This window comes from Varanus komodoensis, unplaced genomic scaffold (genome assembly GCF_004798865.1).
Source record: "Varanus komodoensis strain SLA01 unplaced genomic scaffold, ASM479886v1 scaffold33, whole genome shotgun sequence".
NCBI lineage: Eukaryota > Metazoa > Chordata > Lepidosauria > Squamata > Varanidae > Varanus > Varanus komodoensis.
This window is the reverse complement of record NW_025335817.1, coordinates 3,385,811-3,408,221: the sequence shown is the minus strand read 5'-3', so window position 1 is coordinate 3,408,221 and position 22,411 is coordinate 3,385,811. Positions and strand designations below refer to the sequence as shown.

At 43.4% G+C, this 22,411-nt stretch overlaps 1 protein-coding gene and 1 long non-coding RNA gene across 3 annotated transcripts in view; both read right to left on the bottom strand.

Annotated features, from left to right (window-relative positions):
• ADAM10 (ADAM metallopeptidase domain 10) overlaps positions 1–19,578 on the bottom strand; it is a 36,306-nt gene extending 16,728 nt beyond the window's left edge. The window contains exons 1-5 of one of the 2 annotated variants that reach the window (XM_044438666.1): positions 19,293–19,578; positions 10,984–11,134; positions 6,980–7,098; positions 2,486–2,644; positions 154–257 (exon numbers count right to left, since the gene is read on the bottom strand). In XM_044438666.1, the coding sequence (XP_044294601.1) occupies positions 154–257; positions 2,486–2,644; positions 6,980–7,098; positions 10,984–11,134; positions 19,293–19,347 (588 nt within the window). In that variant the 5' untranslated portion in view covers positions 19,348–19,578. Of the gene's footprint in view, positions 1–153; positions 258–2,485; positions 2,645–6,979; positions 7,099–10,983; positions 11,135–17,101; positions 17,233–19,292 lie in introns of those variants that run through there. The other variant, XM_044438667.1, reaches the window with a different exon arrangement.
• Positions 19,579–20,470: 892 nt separating this feature from the next.
• On the bottom strand, positions 20,471–21,859 carry LOC123027781. The gene is made up of 2 exons (XR_006415569.1): positions 21,794–21,859; positions 20,471–20,987 (listed from the first exon to the last, which is right to left on the bottom strand). It is a non-coding gene; the product is annotated as an uncharacterized LOC123027781 (long non-coding RNA).
• Positions 21,860–22,411: the final 552 nt, after the last annotated feature.

Sequence of the window (22,411 nt, the reverse complement as noted above, 5' to 3'; positions counted from 1 at the left end):
TAGACAGAGAGGTTCAGAGCTTGGTTTTCTTAGGAAATACATTTAATATTCACTACATTTTTAGAAAGTATGCCTGGACTACAGAGAGAATGGGCAGTGGTGTTCATGGGTGTTTAATCAAGTACACCAAATAATTTCATTATGATTTGGTACCTGGTCCGTTGGTTCCTCTACACCTGTCATTTGGTACTTCTTCATTCTTTCAAAAACAGAATGATCCGCACAACCACCTTGTGGTCCATATTTATGTGGATATCCTAAAATACAAAACCAAGGGAAGTTGGATTTTAATGATTAAACCACAGCTTTGGTTAACTGGATTTTCCCCAACAACTGGCTGCGAATTAAGACATCTAATCTCTTGCCCCATTTTAAAGCAAACACAACCACTGTAAGATTTCATTTGCTTTAACTCAGTCGAAAAGGGTGAAGCAATGAAGTTATTAATTATTAGTTTGTCCCTTTGACAGTAATGAGTTCAGTAGACTGCAACACCCATTGAACCAATGCCTGTACCTCGAACCTGATACAAAACAGCTGAACTCATGGGGCAAATTTAGATCTACTATGTCTTCAATCCAATTACAGGCCTGGTCCGTTATTGAAGCAAGCCTAGAATTTGTGGAGGGTAAAATGAAGGGTAAGTCCAATGGAAGATTCTTTTAAATGGAATGGTAAAGCCAAAATGGATTAGAGATGTCAATTCAACCCTTGTTCTATTCATAAGTATTTTAGGGAATGGGCAATTCTGAAGGCTATTTTCTTAACTGTACTCCTCTCCAATCCAAAGAAAAATGAAGCACGGAGCAAGTTCATGCAGTAAAGCTGAGTTTCAACTCTCTGGTGTTTTTAAGAAATTTCAGTACTTAAGACACAACACACAAGGTAGTATTATCTCCAGGATTATTTAATGCTAGAATTCAATAGATTTAGCATTTGCCATTTGATATACAGGTATGAGTTAATTATCCTCAAAGTATTTGCTTCAAATCATGAAACTCCATGTGCAGATCTAGAGTTACTCCAGACTAGCTGGCCCCTTTAAATTTACTTCAGCCTTGTGATTCTGGCCTGAACATATAAACCAAAAGAGAGGGCTCTCTCAGGATAAAGATGCACCAGCAAGTGTCCCAGTGTCCCAGTTACCTATTACCATTCAGCATCCATTTAGTGGCACTAAGACTGTATGCACTAAAACTCATGATTGACGGAAAAGCTTTCATGCAGCCAGTCCTCCATGACCTCGTGCTCATCAATGCATTAGACTACAGCCACATCATTCACAGCAAGCAGGTTGGAGAAGGATGTTCTAGGCAGACATTTCAGTCTCTCTGCACTTCGTAACACAATGATTGGCAGAGCACAAGCAAGAGCTAAACAAGACAATTCCTTTCAAGGAAGACAAAACTTTTTAAAAAACAGTAGCAATTATTAGGCTCAATTCCATAAGAATACAGATCAAGATAAGAATCTAAAATAATTTACGTATTTTGAAATTAGAATAGAAGGGTTGCCTTTCACTGATCATCAATTTCTCTGCAACATGGACAAAGGACTTTGTAGGAAGCGAACAAGATGATCCTCACTTGCAGAATAGGCTTTTGTTTGATCTCTGAATAAGACTTCATTGTGATGCTAAACATATGTTGCATTGTTTTGCCTGAAAAGCTGCTCAAAGGATGTTCTTGCCAAAAACTGAAAGATGGGAAAGGACAGGTTTACTTATCAGGAAGAGATTCTTTCTTTATCCTAAGCATCCATTTCAACTGATTCTGGTCTTGCCTTCCTGCAGTGTAATTTGGGGGACAAGAGGAACCCCATAAGCAAACATAAGCTCCCTTTATTTCCTGACTGGCTGAGATGCCATAAATTTGATGGATTAATATACCCCACAAGAATTGATGGACAATGCTGAAGGGGTTTGTATAAAGTTGGTGAGAATTTTTTTTTTAAGATTTACCCTGCATTGTCCAAATGTGATTACCCTAAATTACTATCATCAAGATGTTTGGTTTCCAAACTTCTGAGTTGGCTTAAAACAACGTCTTCTGTTCCTCCCTCTGTGGCAAATTTGCCAATCCCATGCTCCTTTTCTACCCCGCTGCCAAACCAATGGCTACACACCTGTTACACTGTGCAGCGTGTGGTCTGCAGCAGTGAAGCTTGCAACATTTGGCTGAAGCGGCTATGTTGGCAAGAAGTGCTCATGCACATTATAGTGCCTAAAGGCATCAGAACATTTTCAGTCCGGTTTCTTCGAAAGAAGGGGAAATTGTCCGCTTGACAGGGACCAGAAACTCACACAGGCCTTAGAGACAGTAGCTCTGCAGGTCAATATATGGACTGGAAAAAATCCTAGAAGGTAGAAAAGCAAAGGGGTATAGATCCCAGAAACCGAGGTACCTGAAGGGTGCAGGAAGAAAAACACTGCCAAGAGCGATATGCTGAGTAGTTTCACTGTTAAGAACAGAACGCAAACACTTACTAATGTCATCTTCATGGTACATGACTGAATGAAAAGGCAGGGCTTTGTCCTTAATGTATCTTTCAACTGGCTCAATATAAAAGGTGCCAGTGTGAGTTTTGATGAATCCTTCAAATCTTCCATCAATAACAGATCCATGGCTAAAGCTTCCCTGCTCACCTATGGAAAAAAGTATATGAGGTTTTAAGGGAAAAGTGCAACAGCAGATTTCATTTTTAGTATCAACAGCTAATTATCAAACTCCCTAAGCTACATCACTATTTGTTTTTATCTAGCTTGTAAGCAGCTGGTAGGCTCCTGCCTCATGTCTTGCCCATCTTCTCTTTCATCACTATTAAAATGGTCCATAGCAGGAAAGAGACCTGCAGAGCTATCACAGGTTTCCTATAATTCTTCTGTTAATACTATGGGGCCTTCAAATTAAATTGATGCTCATTCACCCATTTCCTATCAAATCTGGTCTATGTATCTCATAAATCTGAAGTATTGCTGCAAACATAGCTTTTTAACATAATGGCTCTGGTGCCCAGACTTACTCAACTTGATGACTGCTCTTAGCTGGTGTGCTCCATTGCGCACACCCACCAATGATACTAGTTAGTTTGAAGAAACTATTCACATATCGTAGCAACGACTCAGAATTCAGACAGTCTTCCTATGTTTAAGTTCTCATTTCCTTTTCATAAAACAATTTAGATGTTATTTTTAAATATTTATTTTTCACTGAAATTGTTTTAACTTTTGCAAAATAAACATGCTCTTGTTAACAGAAATCAAAGAAGGATATCTGGATACATTGTGACTCACAGTTAAGAAAACTAAAACTCCAGTTATAAATATTCCTGCATCGTTTTTGTGGCTACATAAAAGGAACATTTTTAACAAGCAGAATCTCTTGTAATGTCATGGTTGCTGACAATAATCTGTCATCTTGCCTCTTGGGCATCTGCTGATTTTTTGCATAGGGAGGGAACACCAATGATTTCCTTTCTAATAATGACAGGCAGCTCATGCTAAAAGATCTGGACTTAGTAAAATGCTAGAGCCATGCCGGCTGGTCAAGTAGACATCAGTTCAAACAGCAGTTAGATTCTAATTACTCCCTTCAACTTCACAGCATTATTTTCCAGTTACTGATATATTAGCAACCCTTCTGGATGGGACCAAAGTCCACCTGGGCAGCATTTTGCTTTCCACAGTAGCCATCGAGTTGCCTCTGGCAAGCCCATGAGTGTGTCATGAGGGAGACAGGCCTCCCCGACTGTGACTGACACCCTCACCCCTCCACAGTAGCTTTGGTTAGTTAAGGCTCTTTTATAGTCCTCCCCATTACAACACATGAACTTGGGCTTCTTATGGCAAAGGCACAACAGCAGACAGATTTTTCCAATGTCCTTTCATATGTTACCTTTAAGCTTCTATAAAGCTATATGAAGTATGTTTCTAATTTAGCAGAGCATTAAATTCTCCTGGCAATGTCTGTTTTCATAAGCAAAGCAGAAAGTTCTTGTTCCACTTTTAAAAGCATGTGCAGATATAACTCCTCTCAGAAGGAAGACATGGGAGGCCCAGAATGTTCCCAGGTGAGCTTTGCCCAGGTAATAATTTTTAGGAACTCCTTGGAGACTACCAGGAAGAGTGAACCATTCTCTTTGAGTCATCCTGAACAAGATAAGCACTTACCCTCAGAAGAGGAAAGTCTGTTTTTGCATACAGAATGGATATTAACTGCTTAATACAAGAAACACAAGACCTTTGCGCTACCTGAAAAAAACTGAGAGGGATCAAAGGTATTGTTCCCCTTACAGGCCAAAGAATCCATTTGTTACTTGAGGGCAGAATCCAGGCATGGCTCTCTGGACTCAAGCAAATGTTCTCTTGAGTCATGTGGACTCACATAACTGAGTGTGTTAGCAAGACACAATTTGAGAGCAACCCCTTTAAAAGTGGACTTCTGCATTTCTTTCAGTAATCATGCAGTAAGATCAGTAAATGCTTATTCTGAGTACAAAGAGAGACACAATTAGTTTCTTCCTGAGTAGGTGTGGGACACTTACAAACTGTGAAGACTAGACAGTTTCCTACCCACATGACCAAAGGATCACACAAAGAATTTATTTTCTATGTGCTCCACTGCAGTACTTCCATTCAGCAATATGATGTTTTTCAGTTTCTGTTCTAGACCTTCCATCCTGGTCTTTTATTTTCTAGATTTTTTAAAAATGCTGTTTATGTAGTTGGCTTCCTACTTACAATTATTACCAGTACAACAGGTATAACCTCCCAGTAATGTATTTGTTTTACTTTCAATCCTGGCAATTGTTCTGGAAAACTGAATTCAAGTATGCTTTGTCTGGAACTGCCACTATGAGAAACACAACCTGAGGCCTCTAATTAAAATGAAATTACATGAGCAGAAAAACATTTGGCTGTTTTATTTAATTTCACTGTAGACGTTTCCTGCCTAGAATAGAAAAGTGAAGGTCTGGAAAAATTCCAGGGCAAAAATAAGAAAGTTTTTCTTTCCTGTTTCTCCAGCCCCACCCCAGGCCTATTTTTTTTTCCTGAAAAGCTGGAAAGCATTTTCTAATGCAATTTGTTAAACAATGCTTTTAGAATGAAATGCTTAAGATAAGGTTTGTATAAATTGCTACTCCCTCAAAATTATTTCTAAGAACTACTTAACAGGAGGACTTTTATAAGAAGAAATATAAAATTCCTGGAAATGTTGAGGGAAGTATTTTCAATCTTTTCTGTAAAATACTATTGTAAAATACTATACTTCTTCTGTAAAATACTATAGCTATTTTTCCATTCTTTATTAAAATTATTGACCTAATATATCTTTTACTGACAGACATTTAATTATGCTCAAAAGCACGTTCCATTTCCCAATAGGATTGGAGTTACCAGATTATAAATCTGGCAGCTTTTCCTACTTTTAATTTCTAGGGTGAGTCAGATATTTCATGGACTGATGCTGCAGTTCTTTCTATTCAGATATAAAATGAGAACTTAATGTATAACTTGGTTTCCTCATGAAATTATTGTGTTTGGTACATTACCAAACTAAACATGGTCAGTGTATTACATTAAATGTGCTTTATGCACACTATGCCCCTTTAATAGTTTAGTTTACTTTTAAATGTTAATGATAATTTTATGAGCAAGCCAAAACATAATACTCTTTAAGTTCTGAAAGTAACAAAATGTCTTGTACAAAGCACTAACAGACATATTCTATCTTTTTCCATTCCTAAATGTACTATTTCCCAAGAAGGGGGGGAAAAAGGAAATTGCTGTTTTTGTCTACAGCTTCAACTTTTTTTTGTCCTCTCCCCTAGATTAGTCGCCACTTAAACTCTGCGGGGCGGGGGGGGGATTCCTTCCTCCATCAAGGGGGCTTTTCTTTCTTCTTTGTACCCCTTCCTCACATGCACGGATGAGAGCAAGTGGGAATACCTCTAAGGATGGAATGTCACGTCTTCTATGCACTTCTGAAGTTAAACAAAGTAGGACAGGTTGCGTGCTTGCTTGAGGTGGGTCACTTTAGCTGGAGTTATTTCATAAGCAAATGGAGATGGGGGAAAAGAACCTGGAAGTTAATATAATTTTTTCCTACTCTTCTATCAGAAACACTGCTCAATGATGCTAACAAAAATATAGATCTAAAACTAATAAATAGCAACCCTTATCAGAATACAACCGATTTCATGCAAGTCAGCTTAAACACCAGAAATGTGTCTTAAAGATCTGCTTTTGCCAGCATGCAAAAGCAACAGAGTTAGACTACTTGGTCCCCTTTGGCAAGGTGTTCCCAGTGACTTTCTTGTGTTCCTGCCAAATGTGATTGTGAGAGTGATGGGATAGAGAGAAGGGTACAGGCCTCTCTCAAGGACCTTAAAACACAGACAAGCTCATACACACTGTTTAGGGCTCTGAACTGTGTCTTGAAATGGACTGGTGGCCCGGGAAGCTGTTGCAATGAGGCATGTGGCTGCCATAACCAGTCCCAGCCAATAGCCTGGCACTGCATTCTAGAGCAGCTGAAGTTTCTGGACACTACTGAAAGGCAGTCCAATGACAGTGGATTACAGTAGTCCAAAGAGGATGCAAAGAAGCCACTGTGGCCACATCTGACATCCACAGGAACCAGCACAATCAACGTACTGCTTTTTGCTGTAAATGACCACCTGGCCACCACTGAAACGCCGAGTGTCCTCATGCCAACCTGATTCCAGAACTACACCTATATTGCAAACTTGGGTCTCTAAGGGGAGTGTACCCCATTCAACCCAGACTGAATCCCCATTCCTTAATATACTTTTTAACAGTTGCAGAGCTACTTTGCATTATCTGGATCAAGTTTCAATTCGTTTTCTCTCAACAAGTCCATCAACAACATCACTGATTTAGACTTGAATAATTTCTTGGGTGTTACCAGCATAACTTCATAGCTGAAAACATGTAAAAGTTAATGATATTTCAACTTACCATAAATATGCCCAGTATAAATGTGGGAGGTATCATAATCAATTACTTTATTTGATAACTCTAGCTTGAAGTCATCACTAAAGAGGGACATCTCTCTCTTCATTCTAAGGTTAAAATGTCTGGAAAAAGAAGATGACAGAACTGAGAAGCAACTCTTGAGTTACAGAAATACTTCAGCACATGTGAACAAAAATGAACATCCTGAACCTTCATGAAAAAATGTTCCTTTGCTTTGACCTTGATTTATTAACCACTTTGTTAAAAAGCTATCAAGGAAGTGCATAGCAGCTGAAAACAGTAAAGAAAAGAGCAAAACACTGAATTAAAACTTTGAAAGGCTAGACTAAAAAGACATGTCTTTGCATCCTTTCTAAAAGCTAAAAGTAGTCTGTTGTAGTTCTTCAGGTAGCACATGCTATGGTTTGAAATGACACAAGAGAAGCTGCTTTCAAATGTACCCAATAAATGGATCTCTTAATGGTGCCCCTAAAGGAGCACCCTCCCACGCCTGGGAAGAAAAAGATAACCAGGGCTGGTCTTTCAGGACAACGCTATTAGGATTCCAACACAGCACGCCAGTTAGTAGTCCAGCTGTCTCCTGACATTCTTCAAGGGTAGCACGACATCGAACACACTGCAGTAGTCTACATATGATGTGATTAAGGCATGGATAACCACTGCCCAGTGAAGCCCAGTGAAGGGTTGTGGTTGGCACACCATGCATGGTTTTGCATGCCTCGGCCTTGCCACTATCACCATCCAAAAATCCAGGGACAGCATAGGATCAAGAGTACTCCTAATGAATGTTTAGAGCTTGTGATTATTATATCTACATCCCTTTTCTTCTTCTGAAGGAACCCAAGGCAGTTTAGCTGATTCTCTACCTCCCCATTTTATCCTCGCAAGGAACACTTGAGATAGGACAAGCTCAGAGTCAAGGACAGAGCCTCACTCAGTGAGCTGTATGGCCAGGTCTTCCTAGCTCCCGTCCATCCCTCTAACCACTGTACCACGCTGGCTATGAACACAATCCTTCAAAGGGAACACAATCTCTTCTGGAACTGAATGAATCCCACTGGCTTTCTACTGACTGGCATTTATCTGCATTTGTTCAGCCTCATCCATCCCCCTACTGAATCCAGGCAACACTCAGTGGTCATAACTGCTTCCTTAGTATTAAGTAGCAAAGAAGAAAACGTTGGTGCCAATAGCATGTAGCGGGCACCTTACTCCAGAACGCCAAATTACCGCTCCCAGTGCTTTCATGTAAATGTACAGCCCCACAGATCACCAAAGGCAGAGTACTGTAGAAACCATCTTTTGACCAGAAGCTAAAAGAGAGACCCAAAGCCTCTGCAAAACAGCACCCCCAGGATCCAGCCTTGCCGGGCAGTCTGGACAGACAGAATGATTGACAGTACTGAAAGCAAACAAGAGGTCCAGAGGAACCAAAAGGGTTATGTTCTTCAGCCAGTTCTCGGTGTTACCACAGCTACCAAAGCAGTTACGGTCATATCCTGAGAGAAAGCCCAATTAAAATGAGTCCGGATAATCAATGTCATCCAGATTCATACGGTGCTGTAACACTTTGTCATCACTGCAGCCAAGCACAGTGCATTTAAGACTAGCCTATAGTTATATCAGCATGGTCAGAAGGAAGTTTCTTGAGTCAAGGTCTGATTACTGCCTCTCCTAAGTGAGAGAGAATCACCTCCTCCCACAAAGCAGCATTAATCATTCCCCCTATGGCATCCATCACACATTGGATGATTTACTCAGCCAAGAGCAGCACTGGTTGAAGATGCTTGTCAAGCACATATTCATGGGGCTTCCACATAACAACGCCCCCCCCTCCACCAATCCCACCCCAGTCTCTCAAACCTGTTACTGCAGCCACACCTGTGGGACTAAGTTATAATTTTATATGCTTGCTATTTCGGCTACTTATAGGAAAGCACCAATCTATGATATGTCCTAATTAAACATGAATCGTTCATATTAGGGTATTTATTTATTTGAAAAATAACTGAATACAGCAATAGCCTGCCGCAAAATGCAGCTGTGCTTGGCCTATTGCTGTAGCAGGGGATAAAATACAACAGAAGAGGGAAAATCAGGTCTAAGGGAGCTTTACTTAGTAAGTCAACAGCAATACATCTGCAGCATGAGCTTTCTATTTTCAGGGGAGTATTTTTAAAGCAATTTTTAAAATGTTTGCTACTATATGGTGTGAGTCCAAATGTGCACAACTTGGTAAAAAGCCGAATTTTTTATTAGTCAGATGAAGCAGAGGCAATTTCTCCTTGCTCTTACAGTTCCGGCAGGCAGCCAAGTACAGGATAAAGCTCCTTACCAATAATCCACTCTTATTACTCAGTTGGGCCTACATTTACTTCTGCTTGTTAGTAATTCTAACTAAAATAAGCTAAGCTAATGTACAGGCAGGATCACATCAAGTAGGGAAATCAAATTCACAGCTAGAACCTGATAATAGCTTAAATGGCCTTCCAAGAATGAATCTGTCTTTTAATTTACCAAAATGACCATCCCCATTGTTGGTTTAAATTTTAAAAAGTAATCACAGCTTGCATGTAAAGCCTACCACTGAATTTATTCCAGCCATAAAGAATTTTACTGTAGTACTGTTTGCATGGCTACTTATCTGGGTGCTAAAGTGCTTCCACATTGCTCTAAATAGTTTATGATTACTCTTACTCCATGTTTATCAAATTTATTTATCTTGTTTGGCAAATTGTCTTAGTCACTTGCAAACCAGCAACATGGAAATGAAGAACTGAATAGGATGAGGTGCCATTTCATATTCTTTTATGTTGGAATAGTAAGGATGCTATTTTGACACCAGAATTTTACTACTTGATAGCCCCCTATTCCTGTAGGTCTTACTAAACTACCACTGATCAAGAGCATTAAATTACTGCTGGAAATTTCAGCAGAGATGCACAGTACTGGCTGAGAATATAATGGAACATAAGACAGCCATTACTTTTCAGTCTAAAGAGAAAGCTGAGAAGAAAGCAAAGTGTTCTCTACTAAAGTAGTAATGCAAATGTGAAATACTTTACAGCTAATATGGGAATAAAGTACTAAACTCACTAGCTGATCTTTAAAAAGACAGGTGTGAATACACCCTGTTTCTGCCCACCAAAGAGCAGTAATAATTTTCTGGTAATCCAGAACTAGCCACTAAAACTACATTTGAGTGTATTTCATAAACCAAAACTGGAATTTAATCTGGTTAATACAGAAGCAGAACTAGAGGGTTATAAAGCAAAAATAAATGGTACACTCAGGAAAACTCCATTGACATGTGCCCTATTTTTCCAGGAATGAATAATTTTGGTACAATGTAAGAGAACTGCCTCATATAGCTTTGCATGGCTGTTTCACATACACTAGTCTGCTGTGTAAGTAATACTATAGCAGGAAGCCATCAGAATGCACACCAAAGTATGTTATTCTGCCAGCATCTCAAGCTACTGTGAAAGTGTAAAGCACATTTTAAAAGCAGATATTAGTTTCTTATGACTTATGAAAAATGTGCATCACTTGAGAATCAATGTCTAGTGTTGATGAGGAAAACATGGGCACATGATACGCTGCATGTACTTTGCTGTGGCACCCATGTGTGGTTATAAGTTCAAGAACAAAGCATATTTGAACAAGTTGCACATTATCCTAGGGAATGCCTGCAGTAAGGAAGTTTTTTAAAAATTTGTTAATACGTGACATTAAGACAGAAAACACAACCATGTATATATGAAATTGGAGAAATACATATAGCACCAGTCAGCAAAACAGATTAGTCAAGGACTGTCCAGTTAGGTTTCCACCTGTAGTTGCAATGAAACAAATCTTAAAAGTCTTAACAGGGTTAAGAAAGAACCTCAACACCAATTTTTAACTAACCACGGTTACAGTATTTTACCATTTCTGTTTGACTAATGTTGATGGATGTGGAATAAAGAGCTTGATATAGTATTTACCTTCCATGAGCATGAAAATCTAAGCGTAAAAATTGGTCTTCATGAGATACTGCTCTTTTGGCACGCTGGTGTTTTTGGTGTAAGGAATCTACATCATACGTCAGTCCTTCATAATGTCTTATGTATTGATTTAGAGGGTTTCCATACTGACCTGTGAACAAAACAGAGGAATACTATCAGGCCAGGAACACTTCAGAAACAAGGGAATGATTTATTTTATTAAGTAATTTGCTTACATAAGTGAATTCAAATTTGCTAATGCGAAACACAGAAATAAGTGCTTGACACATCCTTGATTGTATCACGACTACTTCCCAAAGTGCACTGAAATACAGAACATTTAAAATCCAAGTATTTGTTTTGATCTGGGTCCCCTGTTCAATAGACCCATTCTGTTTTAGAGGACCACTGATGTTTTCATGTATCATTACATTTTTAAAGATTCAATGCTTTTATTAGACTACCAGGGTAACTTGTCCTTTTCAGAGCTAACACGGGCAAAAGACTTTCTAAGCAGATATGAAAGCCAACATATGGTTATAACTAAGTTTACCTCTAGGAAGACAGGGGCACAAATTCCCACTCAGTCTTGAAGTTCACAGGGTTTTGAACAAAGTATTTTTGATCAGTCTAACCCTTAGGTTAACTTCCCACTTTGATAAAGGGAGTCAATGTTACTTTAAAAAAAAAGCCTGTGTCTGCAGATTCAGTATGATGCCTTGCATAGAGGGGTCCCAAATTCAATCCACAGAATCTTTAGTTCAAAGGATCAGAAAGGAAGACGTAAGACCGACCCCTGGAGAGACACTGCCAACTAGAGCAGACAATACACAAGGCCAACAGCCTGGTCTGGCGTAAGAATGCTCCCTTGGTTCTTTTCTAAGATCACTCTTCCTTTGAAAATATTGATAATGAAACATTTTGGATATTACTATATTTACCATAATTTAACTGCCAATTAAAACATATCCTGGTGAAAGTGTTTGAAAAAAAAATAAAAGTCATCTATTAGAAATGTGTGGGAAGGCAGAACAAGAAAATGGAGCTACTAAAGGAAAAGCAATTATGACACAAAAAAGAAGAGAAAAAACCATTAAGGAATGAAACAAATGGAGAAGGTATTTTTGTTTGGACATTGAACTTACACAGAATATCATCTGTAAAATGAGTGAGCACAAGTAGTCAAGGAGCATAACCAAACATAACTGCATGCTCCATCTGACACATTTTGCTTCAAACACAGCTGACTCTTATAAAGGAAACGAAACTTGTCCTAATATGTAGATCCCTATTTGCAGTCAATGAATTTTCTGTGCCCAAAATGATAAATGCTTGACTCCTATCAAACTCCTAGACAGAAATCTAGAGCCAGGAAATATGCAAATAATTTATCAACTACTTCATTAAGGTCTGAAAGCCATTTCTGCTGGAAAGGGAGGATATAAATAAATAAAGCAAACAATGAAGGAAAACAAACCCCTGCTTTAGGTATAAAGGAAGCTGCACAAATCACTGCACAACATCAACAAACCCTTATTTCCTGGCTGCTCTCATAAAAATATAGCCCCAGATACATGCAAATACTAGGAGGAACCTCTGGCAGTTTAGCCCCAATCCCCAGTTTGGCTCCAAGTCAGAAGGTGGAACAACATCACGATGCAAGACAGAAGGGCAAAGGAGTCATAAGGCAACAACTACATTTAGCAACATTTAACAAATATTTAGCAAGTTTAGGCTTATTTATTTCATTATGCTTCATCTTTCTACCCCAAAATGGTACTCAAAAAAAGCTTATAAAAGAAGAGTCAATGGTTAGCCCAGCACCAAGATTCCTAATACACAAAAATCTCAGGGCATGACCCTTTACCAGACACACTAACTTTTTATGTGGAATTGAGCTTCTTCCTCCCCAAGCTGCTGTTCTGCCAACAGTATAAACATCTCACACATTTAAGGAAGTGGAATTCAAGTTCAGTGCCTCCACAGCTCTGCGCAGAGCGAAAACATCAAGTCATCTTTGCTAAGCTGGAAATGTGTGGGCCTATAGCCAGGGGTTGACCACATGTGGAAGTGGAGAAGAGGGTTGGACTTGATGGCCATAAATGCCCCTTCCAACTCTACTATTATTCCATTCAACTCACTGGAACAAAAGTGACCCAAACAGTAGAGCAAGGCACATGGCAAAAGAGCCTTCGTCTGCCAACCTCCTTTCTTGATCCTCTTTCTCAACCTTGCTTCCGCTATGTGTCTTTCCAAGACATATAATCACTTTCTGATTCTAAAACAGCCTCTAGGTATTTTTTAAACAGTTTGCAGTAAGGATGCAAAAAATTAGGAGAAATTATGGGGACAGAACTACACAGAGGAAAGGGAAGAAAGAAGTTGGGATAAAATCTTAAAAATTTCACCATTCTTAAATCAATGTAAGGATAATAATTTCTTAATTTTCTGCAGAAATTATGCTTTTTCTCTCTACATTAAATATCAAAATCTAGATTCCACCTGAAAGGCCAGATTTCATCACAATGTTGACAGCCTCTCTTAAATTTTTAAAGAGATCATTCAACTCTTGTGGTTCAGAACTAATGCAGGTTTTCTACAGATCATTTATCCCAAGATTAACCTATACTGTCTGGGTTTAGATGTCACACAGCAACCTGTGGTTGGCTCAGCAGGGTACTGACTGTTCACAATGCACCCAGCATGCACTGCAGCGAACTGTGGGTTAATGAAGAATATAGAAACAGCCATGCTGGATTGCAGCATTCTGCTCACATGGTGTCAACCAGCTGCCCGTGGCACACCCAGCACCCTTCCATTATGCCACCCTGCAACTGATGTACCCAGGCACACTGCCTCTGGTAACAGAGACAGCACATAGTCTTCGGGTCTAAGTTGCCATTGCTAGCCCTCTTCTCCATGAATTTGTTCAATACTCTATTAAAGCTATCTAAATTGGTGGCCATACCCACATCTTGTGGAAATGAATAGCTTAATTTTGTGCTATGTGAAGATGGGCTTCCTTTGATTGTTCTCAGTCAGCTTCATAGGATGACCCCTTTGGGTTCTAGTATGATAAAAGAGGGAGAAACATTTCTTCCCTGCTTCCTCATGCCTGGCATAATTCTACACACCTCTATCATGTTTTCACTTCCATTTTTCTAAGCTAAACAATCCTAGCTGTTGTAAACTTTCATCACAGGGAGTTGTTCTAGTCCTTGGTTCCCTTCAATTGGGAATTTTTGCACCAACTAAAGACTGTTGTCCTTTCAGCAGAATCATGATTTCTGGCTGCTCAGGAAATATACATTAGTTTACATTTTAACATGCATTTGCTGCTGTTAGATATAAACTAGGTCAGTATGTCCCTCCTCCTCAAGTCAGTAAACAAACTACTTTCCGCTTCAGGGTCCAGGTCAAAGCCCCTCTTTTCTGAGCCTCTTCATCTAGTCTTGCAGTCTCTTGTTTCCCACTCTACTCCTCCACTCTCAACTTACTCACTCACTCTCTGTCACCTGGAACTGCAACGTTTCTCTGCACTCCTTCCTTCAAAATGTACCTTCTTTGTGAATGGCATGGATTAAACATGAATCCACAACTGAAACAAGGCCTAGTTAATCCCTCTCTGTTTCTCTCCTCCACCACCTCCCTCACTATAAAAATCCCCAACTATTCAGGACAGAGATCTGACTTTTGCTTACACTACTCTGCAAGGCAAGGCACTGCACCAAAGTCACTATATTATGCTATAAACTTGAGAAATGATATAACATGGTCACTACAGGGGGAAGGAAAGAACAACCTCGAGAGGAGGGTAACTAAATTCCCCTTGTAACCGCTACTTTTACCTCCAAGTTTATGTTCAGGTAGACACTAGCATGAAATTAGATTGCAATTTCTTAATGTGCTACTTGTAGAAATTCAACTTCCAGTTCTCAGTGTCTGCTGACAAAGTCTTATTTTAAAAACTGGAAGGCAAGATGACCCTGTAACTTAGCTCTTCATGCCATCTGAGAGGGAATCTTAACTGAACCTGATGGCCTTCTGGTCCCTTCCAACCCTACTATTCTGTGATTTTTTATGTATGGAATGCTTGATTCTCTTTTGCAAGTAGTGTAACTAGAAAGACTAACATAAAGTAACCCAAAGCTCAGGATCAGATTAAAATGTGGCTACTGAATTTGCTAACACAAATACAGGTTACTACAGCTCAGAAGAGGGAAAAGGTATACTATCTGCAAAGGAATATCTAACCCTTTAAGAAAAACAGACAGGTTGATAGTCTTCTTGTATGATAATTCAATAATTCATATGAATTCCCATCTATTATTCTTACTGATTAGTTTTCATATTTCAAACTATGCAGTGAGCCATCTCTGATGCTTTGTTAATGAACAGGTGGGATACAAGTGAATAAACAAAATAAACTGAAGTGCTAAGGGAATATAACGACCATGCTTTTCAACCTCTTCTGAGTTGTTAATACTGCACTACTATCTATTTTAGAATTAGTGCCTTTCAGCAGTAAATAGTTATCACTTTTTGCTTTGTTAATTTAGGTACTTCTGTCTTTCAACTTGTTACAGAGGTGACCACCATCCAGAGATTTTTGCTCTTTCAGCAGAAAGAGGAAAGTAAACACAGCCACCAAAGATGTGCAACGCAAAGGCCCAGATTATGGTTTCAAAATAATGGTTTAGCCAAGGGGTTGGCCACCTTGCGGCCCTCCAGATGATTTTGCCTACAACTCTCATCATTCGTCGCCATTTGCTGCGGAGGGCTGATGCGAGTTGCTGGTCACACCATCTGGACCACCACAGCTTCTCCATGCCTGCTTTCGGTAATCTGATTTAAAACACAGCCTCAAGCCTGCATGCTCCCCACTCCTCCTGCACATGAAGGGAAGGGTAAAAGCTTCTGTTGTTACTTTAGAGTAATCAAATTCTATATTGCATTCAAAATCTGGCAACTGTGATTTGTTCTAATTGCATTTAGTTAAAACTAGATCTGAAACCTCCATGTGTTAATACCTAACATGTGTACAGTGCTTTCCAAAGCACTTCACATATATGATCTAGTTGCAATCTTTAGAGCAAGCCTGTATTGTAAGTTGGCATCATCTCTCATGTTTTGCAGGAAGTCAGAGGCAAGTGGGAAGCTTACCTAAAACTTTCTAATAAATTCAGAGCAGAAGTAAGATGCTATACTGGGGATTTTCTAATCTGTACTTCCTTTGTCACTACAGTACATCAGTTCTCTAAACCTAACTTTGGTTAGAGTGAAGCCCAGCTCAATTATTTGTACATTATGTAACAAGGAACTACAACTTGTCCTAAAGTGAAAGCAGAAGTTCACACACTCCTCCTCTCATGCATAGAGAAGAAAAGGGAAGAGGCAGGGACCAAGATGGTTTTAAATCATCTGAATGAAGGTTTACATGACTGACTAAACAAGGCCAGACTATTGTATTAGAACACAATGTACAGCAGTGCCCAAATAACTGTAAGTTGATCTGACAGTGAAGTGTCCTCAATCAACTCAAATAATTGAAAATTCCCAAAGTAATTTATACCGTACAAGCTGCACGCTTCTTTAACCAAGTTCCCTTTTTGTACAATGAATCCATCATTTAGCCCAGAGTTAAAAGTAGACTCTAGTCAGAAAAGGATGAGGAGATGCCAAAACAAACATAAAGTAATGAATTCTCTCTTACAACAGTAGTTATAACTTATTCGCAGAGAAACTGAAACCAAAACCACCACGCCACTAACCCGACCAATTACCTCAGGAGTACAGATGATACGTTTTCTCGTGTAGTTTCAGACCCCTGAGGACAAATTCTGAATATGTGTTGGTCAGTAGTAAGCTTACTTTCAAACACTTAGGACTGTATCCAATCCCACTCCTATTTAAGAGTAGACCCATTAATGCAAGATACAATCTTTAAAATAAACACATGGAATCCAGCTGAACTTTTGTAAGAATAAGAAATGAAACTTAGTACTGTGCCATTATTTTACAACCTCACAATGGAAAGTGATAAAGCTTTTTGAATGGCATATGAAGGAAGCTGTTATTAATTATGTGATAAGTTTGCAACAATGACAGGCATACTTACCTGAGATGAAGTCCCACAGAGTTGCCTCAGGTCACTCCAAAGTATGCTTATCTGCACATTTTGCTTCCTTTATGGTATTCCAAGTTGAGTAAAAATTTAACTCACAAAAGCTTCTGCATGAGCTTTGTCAACTTTACTAGTGAAACTGAAACTAATTACTGGTTACATGAAAAGGACGAACCTCCCTCCCCTACCAGAGGACTTCATGAAGCTTGTGTTATTTTCTTTGCAAAGTTTTTAACTAAAGTGTTCACAGCTGCACAACTAACAACTGTTTTAAAAGATAAGCCTCTATTTTGCATGAACATCCAATCGGAAATTACACCCAAGACCCACCCCTTTCTGCACTTACTGGAATCAGTCACAGATAAGACTGCACCTTATTGCTCTTTTAGATATGAAGGGTTTTAATGTCTATGAGAAGAGCAGGAGTCACCTCACAGTGCCTACATTTCTTGAGGAATGACCTTTTTGGATGGCAGTCCAATTCATCAGATTTTGCTCCATAAAAGCTTGCAGCACAACCTGCTTTAAAAGTACAAGTCTCTTTTTGCTAGAGTAGACAAGCACAGCTGCAGATCTGGAAAGCACCACTGTTTTAAGGAACTACACTAAATTATAGTGACTCAAAAGTGTTCCAAAGAGCAAAGGAGAATCAGGACACCTCCAAAAAAATGAACAATATGGAATAGTCATGTACACTTGCTCACACACTGGGCCTTCTGTGACTGATTCCAGAGTAGGCACCATCTTAACTTGTGCTCAACAGTACATAAACGTAGCACTGTGGTACCTAGAAAGCTTTGGGTGTGCAACCTTATAGAAATGTAATAAACGAAAGTTAAAAACTGAGAGAGGAAATGAAGTGTGGGTTTCCACAGACTGGAGGCCACTCCACAAAAGTTTGTGCTAGGATACATACACTATAAAGTAAATAGCAACTTAAGAGGGGCTTTTGGTGGGGTGGGGTGGGGTGGGGTGGCGGGGAGAGTAGCATTAATATGTAGTGAGACTTTTTGTGTATTTACATTACATTGCATTCAAATGTGATAACTGATACCCAAACGCATAGCATCACTAAATAAAACAAAGCTAGCCACTACATATAGCACTTCAGGAAATCCCTGCTGACTTATTTCACATGCACAGCAACGAGATGGCAAATGAGAACGTCTCTGTTTACCCATACACGTCTCTCTTTCAAAATGATCTCACTGAATAAGAAATCCATTTAGAAGGACATTCCTTCCTGCTATAAGAAGGACTTCCAGAACCTAGATGCAACTTTTGGATGGCCTACTTGCACCCGAAGGTGGTCTCAGAAAATCCTCGGCGGAAGGAAGGAAGCTTTCTTCTTACTAGCCTTCCAGATCTTTCAGCCTAAGGGACTGATTAAGCCACAGTACGGTTAAGGGAAGAGAAGGAAGGCTGCACACCCAACAGAAAGAAAACTTCCTGGAAACCGTCCTGTAGCTAATACCTCACATCTGACCACACAGTGCAAAACGCGTGGGAGTGCACACACCTAGCACACCCTTTCCACACAGCCTTCCTGGTTTCACTGGACAAGAAAGGAGAGGAGGAGGCGAAAGGGGGGAGACGGGACACAGGCAGTCGGAGGAGCGAGAGGAGCGGTGACCAGATTAAGGGGAAAACTGGGGGAGTGCAGAGGGCAGGAGGGAAGATGCGCTCTCCCAGGGAGGGAGGAAAAAATGCACGCTCGCCCAGGGGACCCCGCATTATGAAGTTAGGGGAAGGGGAAATATACTACTCGCGAGCAAGAGCTAGACATGCCCCATCCTAGGCATACGTTAGCATTTTTATGTAATTAGGCTTACATAAATGTAACAGCGGCGAAGAGTTCCTGACAAACAAACAAAAGTAGGCCGAGGGGAGCGCGGGGTGCAAGGAAAAGGCGAGCGTCCCCTCCGCCTTTTCAGCCCCAACAAACGGGGGCCGCTCCAGAACAAAACAGGCGAGCACGGGGGGGGGGGGGAGACATGAAACCGCCATGCGCGGGCAGAGCGCGGCGAGAAGGCTGGGAGGCGCCCCCTTCCCGCCGGCGACCCGCAAGAGCGGGCGGGCAGGCAGGGGCCGCGGCTGCCTCCGGCGCTCCGCAGCGGAAAGGAGCAGAGGGAAAGGCGGCGGGAGGCTTCCGCCCGCTCCCGCGACGCGCGCGGCCTCGCCTCACCTCCGGCTCCGGCCACCCAAGAGCAGAACAGGACGAGGACTCTCAGCAGCACCATCTTCGCCTGGTCCGGTCCGGCTCGGCCCAGGCCCCGCCGCCAGCCAGCCCGCCCGCCCGTCAGGCGGCCGCCTCGCCTCGCCTACCCACAAAGCATCCGCCCCGGCCGGTGAGCAGCGGGCGGGGGGAGGGAGGGGCCGAGCGGCGCGCTGCCTCTTCCTTTCTTCCTCCTCGGCTCCGGCTCGGCCTCGGCCCGGCGGCGGCGCCCTGAAACTCCCTCAGAACAGCCCGCCCGCCTCCGAGCCGCGTCGAGGCCACTCAGAGCCCGGCGCGCGCGCACCGCCGCCCGCTCCGCCTCCCCCGCTTTCTCCCCGCGCCATGCGCGCGCGCGCGCCCGAGGCCGGCCAGCCAGTCACAGCGCGCGGCGAAGGGCCGGGGAGGCCCGCCCGCGCTCAGACCACGCCCCCTCCCTCTCCCCCGGACTCGTGCTTTCTTCGCCCTCCTGCCCCGCCCCACCCGGTTCTGCCCAGGAAGAGCCCGCCCCCTCAGCAGTCACATGACGCGCGCGTCAGGGCAAAAGTAATGAAGCCGGCCCGCGCGTGCGCAGCGTCGCCTTCTCTGCCTGCCCGCCCCGCCTCCTGCTCCTGGGGCACCGGGCGGTGTTCTTCCCTTAAAGGGGAAGGCGGCGGCCGGGTCACGGCGGGGGCAGCGGAGGGGAGGGGGCGGCGCCGGCAAGCCTGGGCGCGCTCGCCTGGGCGCCCTGACCGTGGGCACTCAGCGGATCGGCCCCTCCGCCATTGCAAGGCTGCCTGCGTACCGGCCGGCAAATGCAGTCGGGGTGCGGGGGCTGCTCGTGAGACCCACGCCACAGAGGGGCAAGGCTGCACTGTGCATCTGCGCCAGCGGACCAGCCCTAGCAGATTTCATCCTCGTCTGCAGCCGGTCTTCCGTAAAACGGACTGAGCTCTCCCCCCCAGGCCACCCCACCGCAAAATACTTTATATTACAACCGGGAATGGCATGTTGTGGCATTGATGTGCATCAATATTAATTGCATTTATGAACTGCATTAATGAAATTGAGTGTGTAGTTGTATGGCACGTTATATGCTGCTGTAAACCAAAGAGTTTTGGCTAATAGGCAGAACAGAAACAAAATACATACAAATGTCAGTATACATGCTCTATGTTCACAGTCATTCTCAATCCATTCCACTCCTAGTGTTTTGGGAGCTGGATGAGAATTATCATTTTATTACATCTCTATGCCACCTTTTTTCCCCCTTTCCAGGAGCCCAAGGCAGCATTAAAATTAAATAGATCCAGAATGCACACATTTGTGTCATGGGCGGCTGTCATGCAAAAGCAAGTTCTCTTTGGAGGGGTGCAGTGTGAAACAAGGGGGCACTTGCAAAGATTCCCAGATGTCTTCAGAGTTGGTGCTGCTGGTGGCTGAACTTCAGGCTGTCAGACAACATACCAAAGCAACATTAAGCTGATGCATTTGCCTTTCAAATTCATGCAAGGCCATGATCACTAAATTGACTGAAACAGGCTGGCTGCGTGTCTACGGCCCAGTTTTCATGCCACAGCTACCCAGGAGTCGTTTCAAATCTGGGTAGATGTGACTATGCAAAACCAAGTGTACAAGCTGATTCCCGAGGGCCTGCTCTTTACACCCAAGCCAGGCACTTCTGAGCAGCTGTGGGAGAAACAGAGCAGAATTTCAACCTATCATTTGTTGTTGAATTAAACTGAGTCTTTGTCAGCATGTGCACACACAAAGGTTTCGTATCTTGGGTTGGGGGGGCGGGGGCAGAGAGACAGGAAAGGGGTGTTTTTGAAAGTAAGGTGCACAACTTCAAAGCCTTTCTTTCGTACAGAACAACGTGCAAAGCATTTCAGCGTTGACAGAAAAGGGCCTTTTCTGCACAGGAAATGGCATTATTGTTCCCAAAGAAAACATGAAGTTGAAAACAAAGGCGGTTTCTCGCTTTGCTGCCCCACAGCGGCAAAACGGGGCAGTTCATCCCGGATCATGCTGTGTACTGCCTTTCTCCGTGTATTTTAACTCCTCACTGGCCTTCCTTTAGTGCTACACTGCAGACTAACCCAGGCGGAATTCCTTAAAAATGTGGCAAGCCAAAATCAAATATGCTTACCGAGCTGGGGCACTGTAGGCCTTTTTTGCCTAAGCGTGCATGCATCTGAGCCTGTTCAGAGCGGCAGGTCTCTCTCCTGGCCAGGGGAACCGGGGGGGGGGGGGCTTCAGCCCAGGCAAGCCTGGCCGCCCCCTTAGCTCTACCCGGGAGCAGCCCTCCGCACGGCACCTGCGGGAGTGGGCGCCGTCCACAAGCCTTCAGAGTGCATGTGCTCGATGTCCCCACTTGCTCCCTGGACGCTCCCCCTTTCCCGACAGGCGGCCCGCAGGTGTGCTGGACCACACTTCCCAGCATCCCCGGCGAGCGCGACCGTCGTCCTGAGACCTGCACAGGCAGGGCAACTTACACATTCAGCCAGGCGGCGGCGATAGCGCTGGAGACCCGGGCATGGATGCTGAGCGGGGCCGATGCACGCCCCCCCCACTCCGGCGGCCCGATCCGTGCGCCACGAACGCACGCAGGGCACCCCGCCGCCGCGGCCGGAAACCCGCTTGGGCCAGCCCTGCGTGCCGGCGCCGCTCCTCCTCCCCAAGCGCACCCCGCGCGCGGCCTCGGGCTGCGACCCGGACCTTCCGCGGAGGCGGCTAGCGCCCCCCGCCCTGCCAGGCGCAGCGGACCCGCGACCTCCTGGCCGTGCGCGCGCGCGCGAGCAGCCGCCCCTCGCGAAGCACCTGCCGCCCCGCCCCCGCGCGCGCCGCGGGCCGCCCCCCGCAGGGCGTGGCCGGCAGGGCGTGGCCTCCTCCTGTCATGGCGCCCCAGGCCCGCCCGGAGCCGCGGCTGCCGTCGCGACGGTGCTGCCCCTGCCTGTAGCGCAGCCGCCGCGCTAAGGCGGCAGCACCGGCCGCCTCTTCCCCCCCGCCGCCGCCGCCGCCATGGAGGGCCTGGCCGGGCCGCCGCCTCCGCCCTCGCCCTGCGTTTCTTCCGCAGCCGCGCTCGACGGCGCCGCCGCCGAGGAGGGTCGCGT